The sequence below is a fragment of the Elephas maximus genome, chromosome 4, assembly GCF_024166365.1.
Source record: "Elephas maximus indicus isolate mEleMax1 chromosome 4, mEleMax1 primary haplotype, whole genome shotgun sequence".
Lineage (NCBI taxonomy): Eukaryota > Metazoa > Chordata > Mammalia > Proboscidea > Elephantidae > Elephas > Elephas maximus.
The window spans coordinates 50,789,225-50,803,428 of NC_064822.1; the positions used below are offsets into that span (position 1 = coordinate 50,789,225).

Below are 14,204 nucleotides of genomic sequence, written 5' to 3' on the forward strand. Positions count from 1 at the left end.
AACCAGTAAAGAGGACCATAATTTTGTAACTATAAATAATTTGAAGTAAAATATGAAATGTATAGAAGTAAATTTACTTCTAGATTATTCTTTAGGCTAATATTTATATGTTTGCCTGGTGCTTTATGAAGTAGGCTTATACATATCTACAGGACTGAATTATAAATGTATTTTAAGTGTGATAGAATATTTCTCCCCATCATAGGCACAGAAATCACAGAAAAGAATATCTAATAAAAGAATGAAATAATTAAGCCTCCACATTTGATACCTTCACTTACATCTTGTGAGGCCAATTTCTTTCTTTAAAACACACAATGTTTTAAATATTTTTTTTATTCTTTAAATTGCTACACAAGGATCTGAAAGTTGTATTTTATTCACCCTAACCCTCTTTTGTCTGTTCCTCTCACTCATCTTCTTTAATGAATAACAGTGAGTATTATGTCCCTTTTTTTTTTTTAGGACCTGTTCTCAAGAGACCATACAACCCAAGAATTAAAATCTCTAAAACATCAGGTAAAGACAAAGAATGTAATTGTGCCAAAATTGAGAGTAAGGATTGTTTAGAAAGTAGGTAACCAGGAATTCCCTGGATCCAGTTAAGACATCAGCTCAGAGAACAAGGCTACAGGGCCTATACTTATTCAGCCCAAGCCAACAGCTTGAGGCTAATGCTAAGAACCAGGACCATCATAAAACCCTTGTATAAACACTGTGGAGATAACACGGTCCTGAGGAAGCCTGGCAATGGCACTGACAGAAGAATAGATGGATAGCAGAAACACAATTTGGTAATTACTAAGTTTAAAAGACAGTTGTTTTAGAGAGCTGAGGTATGCCCACACTTGCAGCCTCTGGTGCTACAAATATCTGTGACATGCAGAGTTGGTTGTTTTTTTTTTAATCCTTGTTTGTATGAAGAAGAACACAGCATCAGGATTGGATGAAGTCTCATTAACAGCCTTGCTTCCTGAAAGAGAAGAGGACTCGAAGCAATTACTGATGAAGATCAAAGACTACAGCCTTCAGTATGGACTACACCTCAACATAAAGAAAACCAAAATCCTCACAACAAAACCAGTAAGTAACATCATGATAAATGGAGAAAATATTGAAGTTGTCAAGGATTTCATTTTACTTGGATCCACAGTTAACGCCCATGGAAGCAGCAGTCGGGAAATCAAAAGACACATTGCATTGGGCAAATCTGCTACAAAAGACCTCTTTAAAGTGTTAAAAAGCAAAGATGTCACTTTGAGGACTAAGGTGTGCCTGACCCAAACCGTGGTGTTTTCAATCACCTCATATGCCCGTGAAAGCTGTACAATGAATAAGGAAGACCAAAGAAGAATCGAGGCATTTGTATTATGGTGTTGGTGAAGAATATTGAATATCCCATGGACTGCAGAAGAATGAACAAATCTGTCTTGGAAGAAGTACAGCCAGAATGCTTCTTAGAAGGGAGGATGGTGAGACTTCATCTCACACACTTTGGACATGTTATCAGGAGGGACCAGTCCCTGGAGAAGGGCATTATGCTTGGTAAAGTAGAGGGCCAGAGAAAAAGAGGACGACCCTCAAGGAGATGGATTGATACAGTGGCTGCAACAGTGGGCTCAAGCATAGCAACGATTGTGAGGATGGCACAAGATTGGGCAGTGTTTTGTTCTGTTGTACACAGGGTCGCTATGAGCCAGAACAAACTTGACGGCACCTAACAACATAACAACAACAACAATCCTTGTCTTTAGGAGGGAAGAAAAGATAAAGAAAAAAGTCATAAAATTTCCTTTTGCCAGCTTCCTGGGATTATAATAAAAATCCAGTTGGAGTGAAAACACAAGGGCTGGGTTTTATTCTTAAAATATACACGTCATCCTTTTTAAGTCTTTGTTACTGCCTTTCTGCTGGTGTGCTGTACATGCAAGTTCATAAAGCCAGGGACAACGTGATTAGCTATGGAGGTGGAAACACAGTCTCCAGGGGACAGATGTACTTCCTTTGAGCACACCCGTGTTTTATGGAATGCAAGAAAACCTTCCTCTTGGATGTACTGACTTTCAGACCCCTCCCCCTTTCTTGGAACAAGTGACATCGTTCCTTGTAAATTAGGGGTTTGGAAGACTTGAGTAGAAATGATGTGGTATGAGCACATAGAAATTCTCAGAGAACTGTCAGATAAGCTATATTCATATTGAAAGAGTGCCAGAAATATGGATGTGAACTTTTGACTCCTATAGATATCATTTTTTTCTCATCTGCAGAAGGCCAACACCATGCATTTCTGCATATGTTGACTTTGACAGTGTGCTTGAAACACTTCACAGTGAGATCAGGCAGATGCTCTCAAGGGTCCTCATGAGTGATGCTGGAGGCCGAAGAGGGTTTCCAGCAGTTAAGCCGAGGACATTAATTTGGAGTTTGAAATGACTGGATTCCTAAAAATCCAACACCTCTACAACAAAAAGATAAATAATCCATTAAAAAATGGGCAAAGGAAATGAACAGACACTTCACCAAAGAAGCCATTCAAGTGGCTAACAGACACATGAGAAATGCCCAAGATCACTAGCCGTTAGAGAAATGCAAATCAAAACCACAATGAGATACCATCTCACCCTGGCTGAATCAAAAAAACAGAAAATAACAAATGTTGGAGAGGCTGTGGGAAGGTTAGAGCTCTTATGCACTGCTAGTGGGAATGCAAAATGGTACAATCATTTTGGAAAACAATATAATGCATCCTTAGAAAGCTAGAAATAGAAGTACCATATGATCCAGCAATCCCACTCCTAGGAATATATCCTAGAGAAATAAGAGCCATCACAAGAATAGACATATGCACACTCATGTTCACTGCAGCATTGTTCACAATAGCAAAAGATGGAAACAACCTAGATGCCCATCAACAGATGCCCATCAACAGATGAATGGATAAACAAACTGTGGTACATACACTCAACGGAGTACTACGCAACGATAAAGAACAATGATGAATCTGCGAATAAAGAACAATGATGAATCTGCGAAGCATCTCGCAACATGAATGAATCTGGAGGGCATTACGATGAGTGAAATAAGTCAATCACAAAAGGACAAATATTATACGAGACCACTACTGTAAAAACTCATGAAAAGTTTCACACACAAAAAGAATCTTTGATCATTATGAGGGAGGGAAGGGTGGGGATGGAAAAACACTAAATAGACAATAGATAAGTGGTAACTGTGGTGAAGGGTAAGACAGTGCATAATACTGGGGAAGCCAGCACAACTTGTCGAAGTTTAAAAAAAAAAGAAAAAGACTGAACTCCTCCTACCCCTGCATGCCTACCATACACATATTGTACACATAGATCCCTGAGTGGTGTGAGCAGGTTGTGCTCAGCTGCTATCCTAAACGTTAGTAGTTTGAACCCACCCAGTTGGACAGTGGAAGAAAGACCTGCAATCTGCTTCCACAAAGATTACAGCCAAGAAAACCCTATGAAACAGTTCTATTCTATAACACGTGGGGTCGCCATGAGTCAGAATCAACTTGACAGCAGTAGGTTACAAATATATTCAAAGAGGAGAGGCATCCAGAAACATGTGTTTGGTATATAAATTAGAGAGAAATGAAATCTCCAGTCTAGCAAAAGAAGAGAATCGATGTAGACTCTTGGTAAGTATTTTGTCTCTGCAATACAAGGCAAGGCTGTTCATCTTTAACAGAGGTGAAAATGAGGAGAAGGGGCAAGGAACAGGGGTCAGCTTAGCTTTGTGGACTCATCTGTGGACAAAAATTGGAGAAATAAAGCCAGTACAACCCAAAGGAAGGATTGCTGCCCTCATCACTTACTGCACTCTGACCTTCTAACCCTCACTGGACTCTTCCCTCCCTGCCCCATTGTGGTGAATACATAGGTAACCAAACATTTGCCGTCTCTACAACCTTCACTTGTACAGTTCACCAAACATTTGCCGTCTCTACAGTCTTCACTTGTACAGTTCAGTGGCATTAATTATGTTCATCCTGTTGTTCAGCCGTCACCACTAACTGTTGCTGGATTTTTCCATCACCCTTGACAGAAGCTCAGTGTCCCCTGATCCTACGGACTCTTTATGCTTCATTTGTTTGTTGTTATTGTTGTATGCCGTTGAGTCAATCCTTATTCGTAGTGACCCCACGTGACAGAGTAGAACTGCCTCAGAGAGTGTCCTAGGCTGTAATCTTTGCAGGAGCAGATCGCCAGGTCCTTCTCCTGAGGAGCTGCTGATGGGTTCAAACTGCTGACCTTTCGGTTAGCAGCCTGGTGCTTAACTGTAAACTGGGCTGGGTTATTAGCACTGTCATGCAAGGATGGCATATAGCTGATGCTGAGAATGTTTCTGAGATAGCCCGTGGCTTCCTGGGCAAGAAGGGCCACAGCTCTTTTCACAGGAAAGGAAGGCGCCTCATTCAGATTGCTTTACTTCGGCAATTAAGGGAGAAAGCAATGATATGGCCGTTAAGAGCTCAGCTGCTAACCAAAATATCGGCAGTTTCACTCCATCAGCCACTCCTTTGGGGCAGTTCTACTCTGTCCTGTAGGGGCGCTCTGAGTTGGAATCAACTCCATGGCAGCGGATTTAGTTTTGTTATGTTTGTTGGAGAAATTTACAAAGGAAATTGAAGAACATGAACTCAGTAATTGTTGAGGGCTTAGAGCAATAACTCTTTCCTTTTTCATGCCCCTATTATCTGTCAAAGCTTAGTTGTCTATATCTAACATAATTGTGGTGACAGGAGAATCATATTTGAATTAAGAGGACCTGCATTCAAATATTTACTTTCCCACGTGCTAACTTTGGTGAGTCATTTCACCTCGTCTTCCTGTTTTATAAACTGAGGATGTCGTCCCTACAGAACTGTTGTCAGGATTAAGTAATTAATGCGGAGAAGATACAAAACAGAAGGCACCAGTAAATGCTTTTTCTCCTTCTCTCCTTTTTTCCTGCCCTGGCAGCGGATGGAGACCCCCATTTTGTCGTGGATTTTCCCTCGAGCCAGCTCACTGTCTGCTTTAACATTGATGGACAACCTGGAGACATTCTAAGGCTAGTCTCTGATCACAGGGACTCTGGTAAGTTCTGTCCCCCCCATGGCATCTGGGCACAGGGCGAGGGCCTGCATACTTCCCCTCTGTTCTTAAGATGAATGTCCATTTGTATAAGGGGCACCCCATACATGCTTAGTGACTGTTGTAGATGATTAATTAAGGGAAGCAGCTGTGTCCTGGGCTTGGCGTCAGAAAAACATGCATTGGAATCCTGCTCAGTGACGTAACTAGTCGTGTGACCTTTGGACACACAATTCAGAAGCTTCAGTTGTTTCCCTTGTAAAATGGAGTTAATGATACTTGTTCTGTCTACCTCACAGGGCTAGTATAAAGATCAAACCAAATAACAGATATGAAATTGTTTTGTAAATACTCAGTGTTACATAAATTCATGATATATTGTTATTAGGCCTTTCTGTTTTTGAAAGTTGTAACCATGGAGAGATGCAAGAGTCCTAAACTCAACGGCTTCAGCTCCTTGATTTAGATGCAAACCCCAGATGTTAATTACACAGCTTTGTGGTCGTGCGGAGCCCTGGTGGCACAGTGGTTAAGTGTTTGGCTGCCAACCAAAAGGTCAGCAGTTGGAACTCACCAGCCACTTCTTGGAAACCCTATGAGGGTTCTGCTCTGTCCTACAGGGTCACTGTGAATCAGAATCGACTCAATAGCAATGAGTTTGATTTTTGGTTTTTTGGTGTAGGGTGAACATATGTGTAAAATGGGCTCTGAACCCCTTCGATCTCTAGAGGGATTGGGTAAGAGAAATGAGTATATAAAAAGCTTTTCAAGTTAAATGGAGGTGACAGTGCCTCAGTGATGGCCATGTGGACAGCCACGCAGCTTAATTTGGTGAGGACAAGCCTTAGAGTGGACAGTCTGACATTTCTCAGTTCTGAGAAAATGGACTTCTTGGAAGGTTAGGTCACAGAGGACCGATGACAGTACTTGTGACATAATTATTTAATGTTTGATCCCAGGGTTTCTTTCCCACATTGTTCTCTTACTGGGCTGTCTAGCCTCAGAGCTAAGTCTCTACTTATTTCTAACTTCAAAGGGATCAGGAGTGAGGTAGGGCCCTAACTGTATCCCACTCCCTTAGGAGCTGTTCCCATGGTCTCTTTATTCAACTCCGTGTGCCTGATGGGAAGCTCAGCCAGAAGATGCTTGGCCTCTTGAGGCTGAAGAGCCCAGGCTCTGCCCATGCTGTAATTACTCCTCTTCCCCTGACCCTTTGCCCCAGTGAAGGCAGTGTTCCTCTGGAATATCTAAGAAGTTGCCAGTCAAGACTTATTGGGAAGATTATCCCCAAAGGAAAGAAAGAGTCAGTTATATAGCAGTATTATATTATTGCAGATTGCCTCTGTCTTTTGTGAGAGCAGAACACATTTAGCATGCACACCTAATTCAGCCCTCAGCCTTTCATGTGGATTTGCCATCTGTTTGCTCTTCAACTGGACAGCATGGGAGCCTATGCTGGGGTCTGGCTCACAGGCCTTGCCAAGTCTAGAGAAGAAGCTGCATTTGTGTTGATGGTAATGAATGGAAAAGAAAGGAGTTGTATTTGATTGCACTTCTCAGCTGACACATAGTTACCTGCTAGGATTCTCACAACAATTAGGTAGGTGTTATATCCCCCATTTTACAGATGAGGAAACTGAGGCCCAGTTTTTTTTAAGTGACTTACCCAGGGATGCATACCTAGTAAGTTGAAGATGTTGTAGGTTTTGTTTTATTTTTATAATAGACTTATGTTTTAGAGCAGTTTTAGGCTTATAGAAAAATTGTACAGAAAGTACAGAGTTCCCATATATTCCCTCCCCCCTGCACATTGTTTCTTCTATTAACGTCTTGCATTCCTGTGGTACATTTGTTACAATTGATGAGCCAATATTCATACATTATTATTAACTCAAGTGAATAGTTTACATTAAAAAAAAATAGGGTTCACTTTTGTGTAGTACAGTTCTATGGATTTGACAAATGCATAATGTCATGTGTCCACCATGACAATATCATACAGAAGAGTTTCATTGCCCTTAAAATGCCCTGTGCTCTACCTATTTATCCCTCCCTCCCTCCCTTCACCTGTACTCCTGGCAGCCACTGATCTTTTCACTGTCCCTGTAGTTTTGCCTTCCCCAGAATGTCATATAGTTGGAATCATACAATATAGCTTTTTCAGACTGGCTCCTTTCACTTGTTGCTGTTGTTAGATGCCGTCGAGTTGATTCCGACTCGTAGCAACCCTGTATACTACAGAACGAAACACTGCCCAGTCCTGTGCCATCCACACAATCTTTGTTATACTTGAGCCCATTGTTGCAGCAACTGTGTCAGTCCATCTCCTTGAGGGTCTTCCTCTTTTTCTCTGGCCCTCTACTTTACAAAGCATGATGTCCTTATCCAGGGACTGATCGCTCATGATAATATGACCGACGTAAGTGAGACATCGTCTCGCCATCCCTGCTTCCAAGGAACACTCTGGTTGTACTTCTTCCAAGACAGATTTGTCCATTCTTTTGGTATACTCAATGTTCTTTGCCAACACAATTCAAAGGCATCAGTTCTTCTGTGATCTTTCCTATTCATCGTCCAACTTTCTCATGCAATTTCGCAATTGAAAACTCCAGAGCTTGGGTCAGACACACCTTAGTCTTCAAGGTGATATCTTTGCTTTTCCACACTTTAAAGAGGTCTTTTGCAGTAGATTTGCGCAATGCAACACATCTTTTGATTTCTTGACTGCTGCTTCCATGGCTGTGGATTGTGGATCCAAGTAAAATGAAATCCTTGACAACTTCAATCTTTTCTCCATTTATCATGATGTTGCTTATTGGTCCAGTTGTGAAGATTTTTGTTTTCTTTTATGTTGAGGTGTAATCCATACTGAAGGCTGTGGTCTTTGATCTTCATCAGGAAGTGTGTCAAGTCCTCTTCACTTTCCAGCAAACAAGGTTGTGTCATGTGCATAATGCAGGTTGTTAATCAGTCTTCCTCCAATCCTGATGCCCAGTTCTTCTTCATATAGTCCAGCTTCTCGGACTGTTTGCTCAGCATACAGATTGAATAGGTATGGTGAAAGGATACAGCCCTGATGCACACCTTTCCTGACTTTAAACCACACAGTATCCCCTTGTTCTCTTTGAATGACTGCCTCTTATCTATGTACAGGTTCCTCATGAGCACAATTAAGTGTTCTGGAATTCCCATTCTTCGCAATGTTATCCGTAATTTATTATGATCCACACAGTCGAATGCCTTTGCATAGTCGATAAAACACAGGCAAACACCTTTCTGATATTATCTGCTTTCAGCCAGGATCCAGCTCACATCCGCAATGATATCCCTTGTTCTACATCCTCTTCTGAATCCAGCTTGAATGTCTGGCAGTTCCCTGCCAACATAATGCTGCAGTCACTTTTGAATGATCTTCAGCAAAATTTTACTTGCATGTGACATTAATGATATTGTTTGATAATTTCCTCATTCCGTTGGATAACCTTTCTTGGGCAGAGGGATAAATATGGATCTCTTCCAGTTGGTTGGCCAGGTAGCTGTCTTCCAAATTTCTTGGGATAGACGAGTGAGCACTTCCAGCGCTGCATCCATTTGTTGAAACATCTCAGTTGGTATTCTGTCAGTTCCTGGATCCTTGTTTTTGGCCAAATGCCTTCAGTGTAGCTTCAACTTCTTCCATTAGTACCATCGGTTCCTGATCATATGCTACCTCCTGAAATGGTTGAACATTGACCAGTTCTTTTTGGAATAGTGACTCTGTGTGTTCCTTCCATTTTCTTTTGATGCTTCCTGCATCGTTTAGTATTTTCCCTATAGAACCCTTCACTATTGCAACTCAAGGCTTGAATTTTTTTCTTCAGTTCTTTCAGCGTGGGAAATGGGGAGTGTGTTCTTCTCTTTTGGTTTTCTATTTCCAGGTCTTTGCACCTGTCATTATAATACTTTACTTTGTCTTCTCAAACTGCTTCTCAAACTTTGAAATCTGTTCAGCTCTTTTACTTCATCATTTCTTCCTTTTGCTTTACCTATTCGATGTTCAAGAGCAAGGTTCAGAGTCTCTTCTGACATCCATTTTGGTCTTTTCTTTCTTTCTTGTCTTTTTAATGAACTCTCGCTTTCTTCATTTATGATGTCCTTGATGTTATTCCACAACTCGTCTGGTCTTCGGTCATTTGTGTTCAATGCATCAGATCTATTCTTGAGATGGTCTCTAAATTCAGGTGGCAAGGTTGTACTTTGGCTCTTGTGGACTTGTTCTAATTTTCTTCAGTTTCAACTTGAGCTTGCATAGGAGTAATTGAAGTTCTGTTCCACAGTCGGCCCTGACCTTGTTCTGACTGATGATATTATGCTTTTCCATCTTCTCTTTCGACAGATTTAGTCTGTTTGATTCCTGTGTATTCCATCTGGCAAGATCCACCTTTATAGTCAGCATTTATGTTGGTGAAAAAAGGTATTTGCAATGAAGAAGTTGTTGGTCTTGCAAAATTCTATCATGCGATCACTGGCATTGTTTCTGTCACCAAGGCCATATTTTCCGACTACCCAATCACCAGTAATTATCAGTGCATCCTGATTACACGTTTGATCAATTTCTGACTGCAGAGTTGGCAAAAATCTTCAATTTCTTGTGGTGTGTAAGGTGTGTAAATTTGAATAAAAGTCGTATTAACTGGTCTTCCTTGTAGGCATATGAATATCTGACCACTGACAACGTTGTACTTCAGGATAGATCTTGAAATGTTCTTTTTGACGAGTGCAATGCCATTTCTCTTCAATTTGTCATTCCCAGCAGAGTAGACCATATGATTGTCTGATTCAAAATGGCTAACACCAGTCCATTTCAGCTCGCTAATGCCTAGGATGTTGATGTCTATGCATTCCATTTCATTTTTGATGATTTCCAATTTTTCTAGATTAATACTTCGTACATTCCACATTCTGAGTATAAATGGATGTTTACAGCTGTTTCTTCTCATTTTGACTCTAGCCACATCAGCAAATGAAGGTCCCAAAAGTTGATTCCATCCACATCATTAAGTTCGACTCTCCTTTGAGGAGGCAGCTCTCCCTAGTCATATTTTGAGTGCCTTCCAACCTCAGGGGTTCATCTTCCGGCACTCTATCAGACAGTGTTCCGCTGCTATTCATAAGGTTTTCACTGGATAATTCTTTTCAAAAGTAGACTGCTAGGTCTTTCTCCCTAGTCTGTCAGCTCAGCTGAAACCTGTCTACCATGGGTGACCCTGCTTGTATTTGAATTCCAGTGGCACAGCCTCCAGCATCACAGCAACACGCAAGCCCCCACAGTACGAAAAACTGACAGACACATGGGGGATTTCACTTAGCGATATGCATTTAAAGTTCCACCATGTCTTTTCATAGCTTGACAGCTCACTTTTTATCTATGAATAAAACTTGATTGTATGGATGTAGCAGTTTATTTATCCACTTACCTATTGAAGGATAGTTTGGTTGCTTCCACTTTGGAGCAATTATGAATAAAGCTGCTATAGGCATTTGTGTGCAGGCTTTTATATGTGGTCATATGTTTTCATCTCATTTGGGCAAGTACTTAGAAGTGTGATTGCTGGATCGAATGGTAAGCCTATGTTTAGCTTTGTAAGAAACTGCCAAACTGTCTTCTAAAGTAGGCTGTACCATTTTCCATTCCCACCAACAGTGAGAGAGTTCCTGTTGGTCTACATCCTTGTCAGCATTTGGTGTTGTCAGTGTTTCGGATTTTAGCCATTCTAACAGATGTGTAGTGGTATCTCATGTTTTTTGATTTTCAATTCCCTAATGACATATGGAAACTGTGGTGGCATAGTGGTTAAGTGATACAGCTGCTAACCATAAGGTCAGAAGTTTAAATCCACCAGCTGCTCCTTGGAAACCCTATGGGGCAGTTCTCCTCTGTCCTATAGGGTCGCTATGAGTTGGAATCAACTCGATGGCAACGTTTTTTTTTTTTTTTTAAATGACATATGGGAGACCCTCGGTGGTGCAAACACATTCATCTGCTAAGCAAAAGGTTGGCAGTTCAAATCCACCCAGAAGTGCTTTGGAAGAAAGGCCTGCTGATCTACTTCCAAAAAAATCAGCCACAGATAACCCTATGGACTACAGTTCTATTCTGACACACGTGGGGTCACCATGAGTTGGAATCAACTTGATGGCAACTGGTAATGACATACAGGGTATTTGTGGTTCAGTAATAGAATTTGCACCTTCTTTGTGGGAGACCTAGGTTTGATTCCCAGCCAGTGCACCTCAGGTACAGCAACTGCTCATCTGTCAGTAGAGGCTTGTGTGTTGCCATGATGCTTAACAGGTTTCAGCAGAGCTTCCAGACTAAGACAGACTAGGAAGAAAGGTCTGGCAACCAACTTCCAAAACTCAGCCAGCGAAAACCCTATGGATCACAATGGTCCAATCCACAATCCATCATGGGGATGGTGCAAGACTGAGCAACATTTTGTTCCATTGTACATGGAGTTGCCATGAGTCAGTGGGTGACTTGATGGCAGCTAACAACAATACAACAATGACATATGATGATGAGCATTTTTTTACATGCCTATTTGCCATCTGTATATCTTCTTTGGTGAAGTTTCTGTTCAGACCTTTTGCCCATTTTGTAATTGGGTTGTTTGTTGACTTATCATTGAATTTTAAGAGTTCTTTGCATATCTTGGATATTAGTCCTTTATCAAATGCATGCTTTGCAAATAGTTTCTCCCAGTCTGGTTTGTCTTTTATCCTCTTAACAGTGCCTTTTGCAGAGCAGAAGTTTTTAATTTTAATGAAATCTAACTCATCATTTTTTCCCTTTATGGCTCATGCTTTTGGTGTTGCATCTAAAAAATCATCACCAAAGCCAAGATCACCTAGATTTTCTCCTGTGATGCCTTCTAAAAGTTGTAGAGTCTTGGATCTTACATTTAGGCCTATGATCCATTTTGAGTCAATTTTTGTGAAAGATGGAAGGTTTGTGTCTAGATTCATTTTTTTGCATGTGGATGTCCAGTTGTTGAAGACCATTTAATTTTCTTTGCTCCTTTGCCAAAGATCAGTTAACTGTATTTGTGTGAACCTATTTCTGGGCTCTCCATTCTGTTCTACTAATCCATTTATCTGTTCTTCTCTCTATGCCTTGATGTCTTGATCACTGTAGCTTTATAGTAAGTCTTGATGTCAGGTAGTATCAGTCCTCCAGCTCTGTTCTTCAGTATTGTGCTGACTATTTTGGGTTTTCTGCTTTTCCATATAAACTTTAGAATCAGCTGGTCAATATTTGCAAAATAACTTGATGAACTTTTTATTGGGATTGCATTGAATCTGTAAATCAAGTTGGGAAGAATTGACATCATGATGATACTAAGTTTTCCTATCCATGAACATGGAATATCTCTCGATTTATTTAGCTCTTCTTTGATTTCTTTCATCAGAGTTCTGTAGTTTTCCTCATATAGGCCTTGTACATGTTTTGTTAGATTTATGCCTAAGTATTTTGTTGTGTTAATATTGATGATGTTGTGTTTTTAATTCCAATTGTTCATTTCTGGTATGTAAGAAGGGTACTGACCTTTGTATATTAATCTTGTATCCTGGTATCTTGCTATATATAACCACCTTTTAGTTCCAGGAGTTGTTTTGTTGATTCTTTAGGATTTTCTACATAGACAATCATATCTTCTGTGAAAAGAGACAGTTTTATTTCTTCCTTCTCAATCTGTATACCTTTTATTTCCTTTTCTTGTCTAATTGCAATATCTAGGACTTCCAGTGCAATATTGAATGGCAGTAGTGAGAGGAGATGTCTTTATCTTAGGGGGAAAGCGTCAAGTTCTTCCGGTTAAGTATGATGTTAGCTGTAGATTTTTTTGTACGTGTTCTTTATCAAGTTGAGGAGGTTCCCCTAGGTTCCTAGTTGCTGAGAATTTTTACCATGAGTGGGTATTGGATCTTGTCACATGCTTTTTCTACATCAATTGGTACAATTATATACTTCTCTTCTTTAGATCTTGATTTTTTTGGACTCAAAAAATTCTGGTCTTTCCATTGTACCACACTGCTCAATGGCATCATAGGATCTCCATATTAGGATCAGTGACAACTGGTAGATGCAAAATACATGTCAGGGCCACACAAGGCTTTTTGTCACTATGACCAGACACTGGAATGAAAGCAAACAAACATGTAAACCCCCTTCTAATGATACCTTGATCCAAATCTACATCATTCTCTCTGTCCCCCCCCAAGATACTGGTCAAGCATGGGTGAAAATTGATTAATAACTTCATTCATTCAATCATTCATTCACTCATCCAGTAAGCACTTCTATATGTGAATCAGTGTTACAAAGATAAGCCCAGTATCAAAACCAAACCCGTTGCTGTCAAGTTGATTCCAACTCATAGCGACCCCATGTGTTACAGAACAGAACTGCTCCATAGGATTTTCTTGGCTGTAATCTTTATGAAAGCAGATCACCAGGGCATTCTTCCATGGTGCCACTGGGTAGGTTTGAACTGCCAACCTTTAGGTTAATAGTCAAGCGCAAAACATTTCCAACACTCAGTGATCTGATAAGCCCGAGGAAGGAAATTCTGATTAGAGATGACTTTTAGCATAAAAGTAAGGACGGTTTTTCTAATCGTTGTTTTCCTCCCCTCTGCCTTTGAGGTGTGACAGTGAATGGAGAGTTAATCGGGGCCCCTGCTCCTCCAAATGGCCACAAGAAACAGCGCACTTACTTCCACACCATCACCATCCTTGTCAATAAGCCTGAGAGATCTTATCTGGAAATCACACCAAAAAGAGTCATCTTGGATGGTGGGGACAGGCTGGTCCTCCCTTGCAACCAGAGCGTGGTGGTGGGGAGTCGGGGGCTGGAGGTATCAGTATCTGCCAACGCCAATGTCACCGTCACCATCCAGGGCACCATTGCCTTTGTCATCCTCATTCACCTCTACAAAAAGCCAGCATCCTACCAGCGAAACCACCTGGGCTTCTACATCTCCAACAGCAAAGGCCTTTCCAGTTACTGCCATGGACTATTAGGTAAGCAGCTACTCTCTTATTCACATTGAGTTT

General features: G+C 40.8%; 1 protein-coding gene and 1 long non-coding RNA gene across 3 annotated transcripts in view; one reads left to right on the plus strand and one right to left on the minus strand.

The window, feature by feature from the left end:
- Window positions 1-14,204, plus strand: part of ITIH5 (inter-alpha-trypsin inhibitor heavy chain 5) — a 118,728-nt gene that overhangs the window by 95,757 nt on the left and 8,767 nt on the right. The window contains exons 11-13 of the mRNA XM_049882014.1: window positions 466-519; window positions 4,992-5,108; window positions 13,794-14,171. Coding sequence (XP_049737971.1) covers window positions 466-519; window positions 4,992-5,108; window positions 13,794-14,171 — 549 coding nt within the window. The remainder of the gene's footprint in view (window positions 1-465; window positions 520-4,991; window positions 5,109-13,793; window positions 14,172-14,204) is intronic.
- LOC126074996 (uncharacterized) overlaps window positions 1-14,204 on the minus strand; it is a 62,357-nt gene that overhangs the window by 24,191 nt on the left and 23,962 nt on the right. The gene's annotated exons all lie outside the window — the stretch shown is intronic.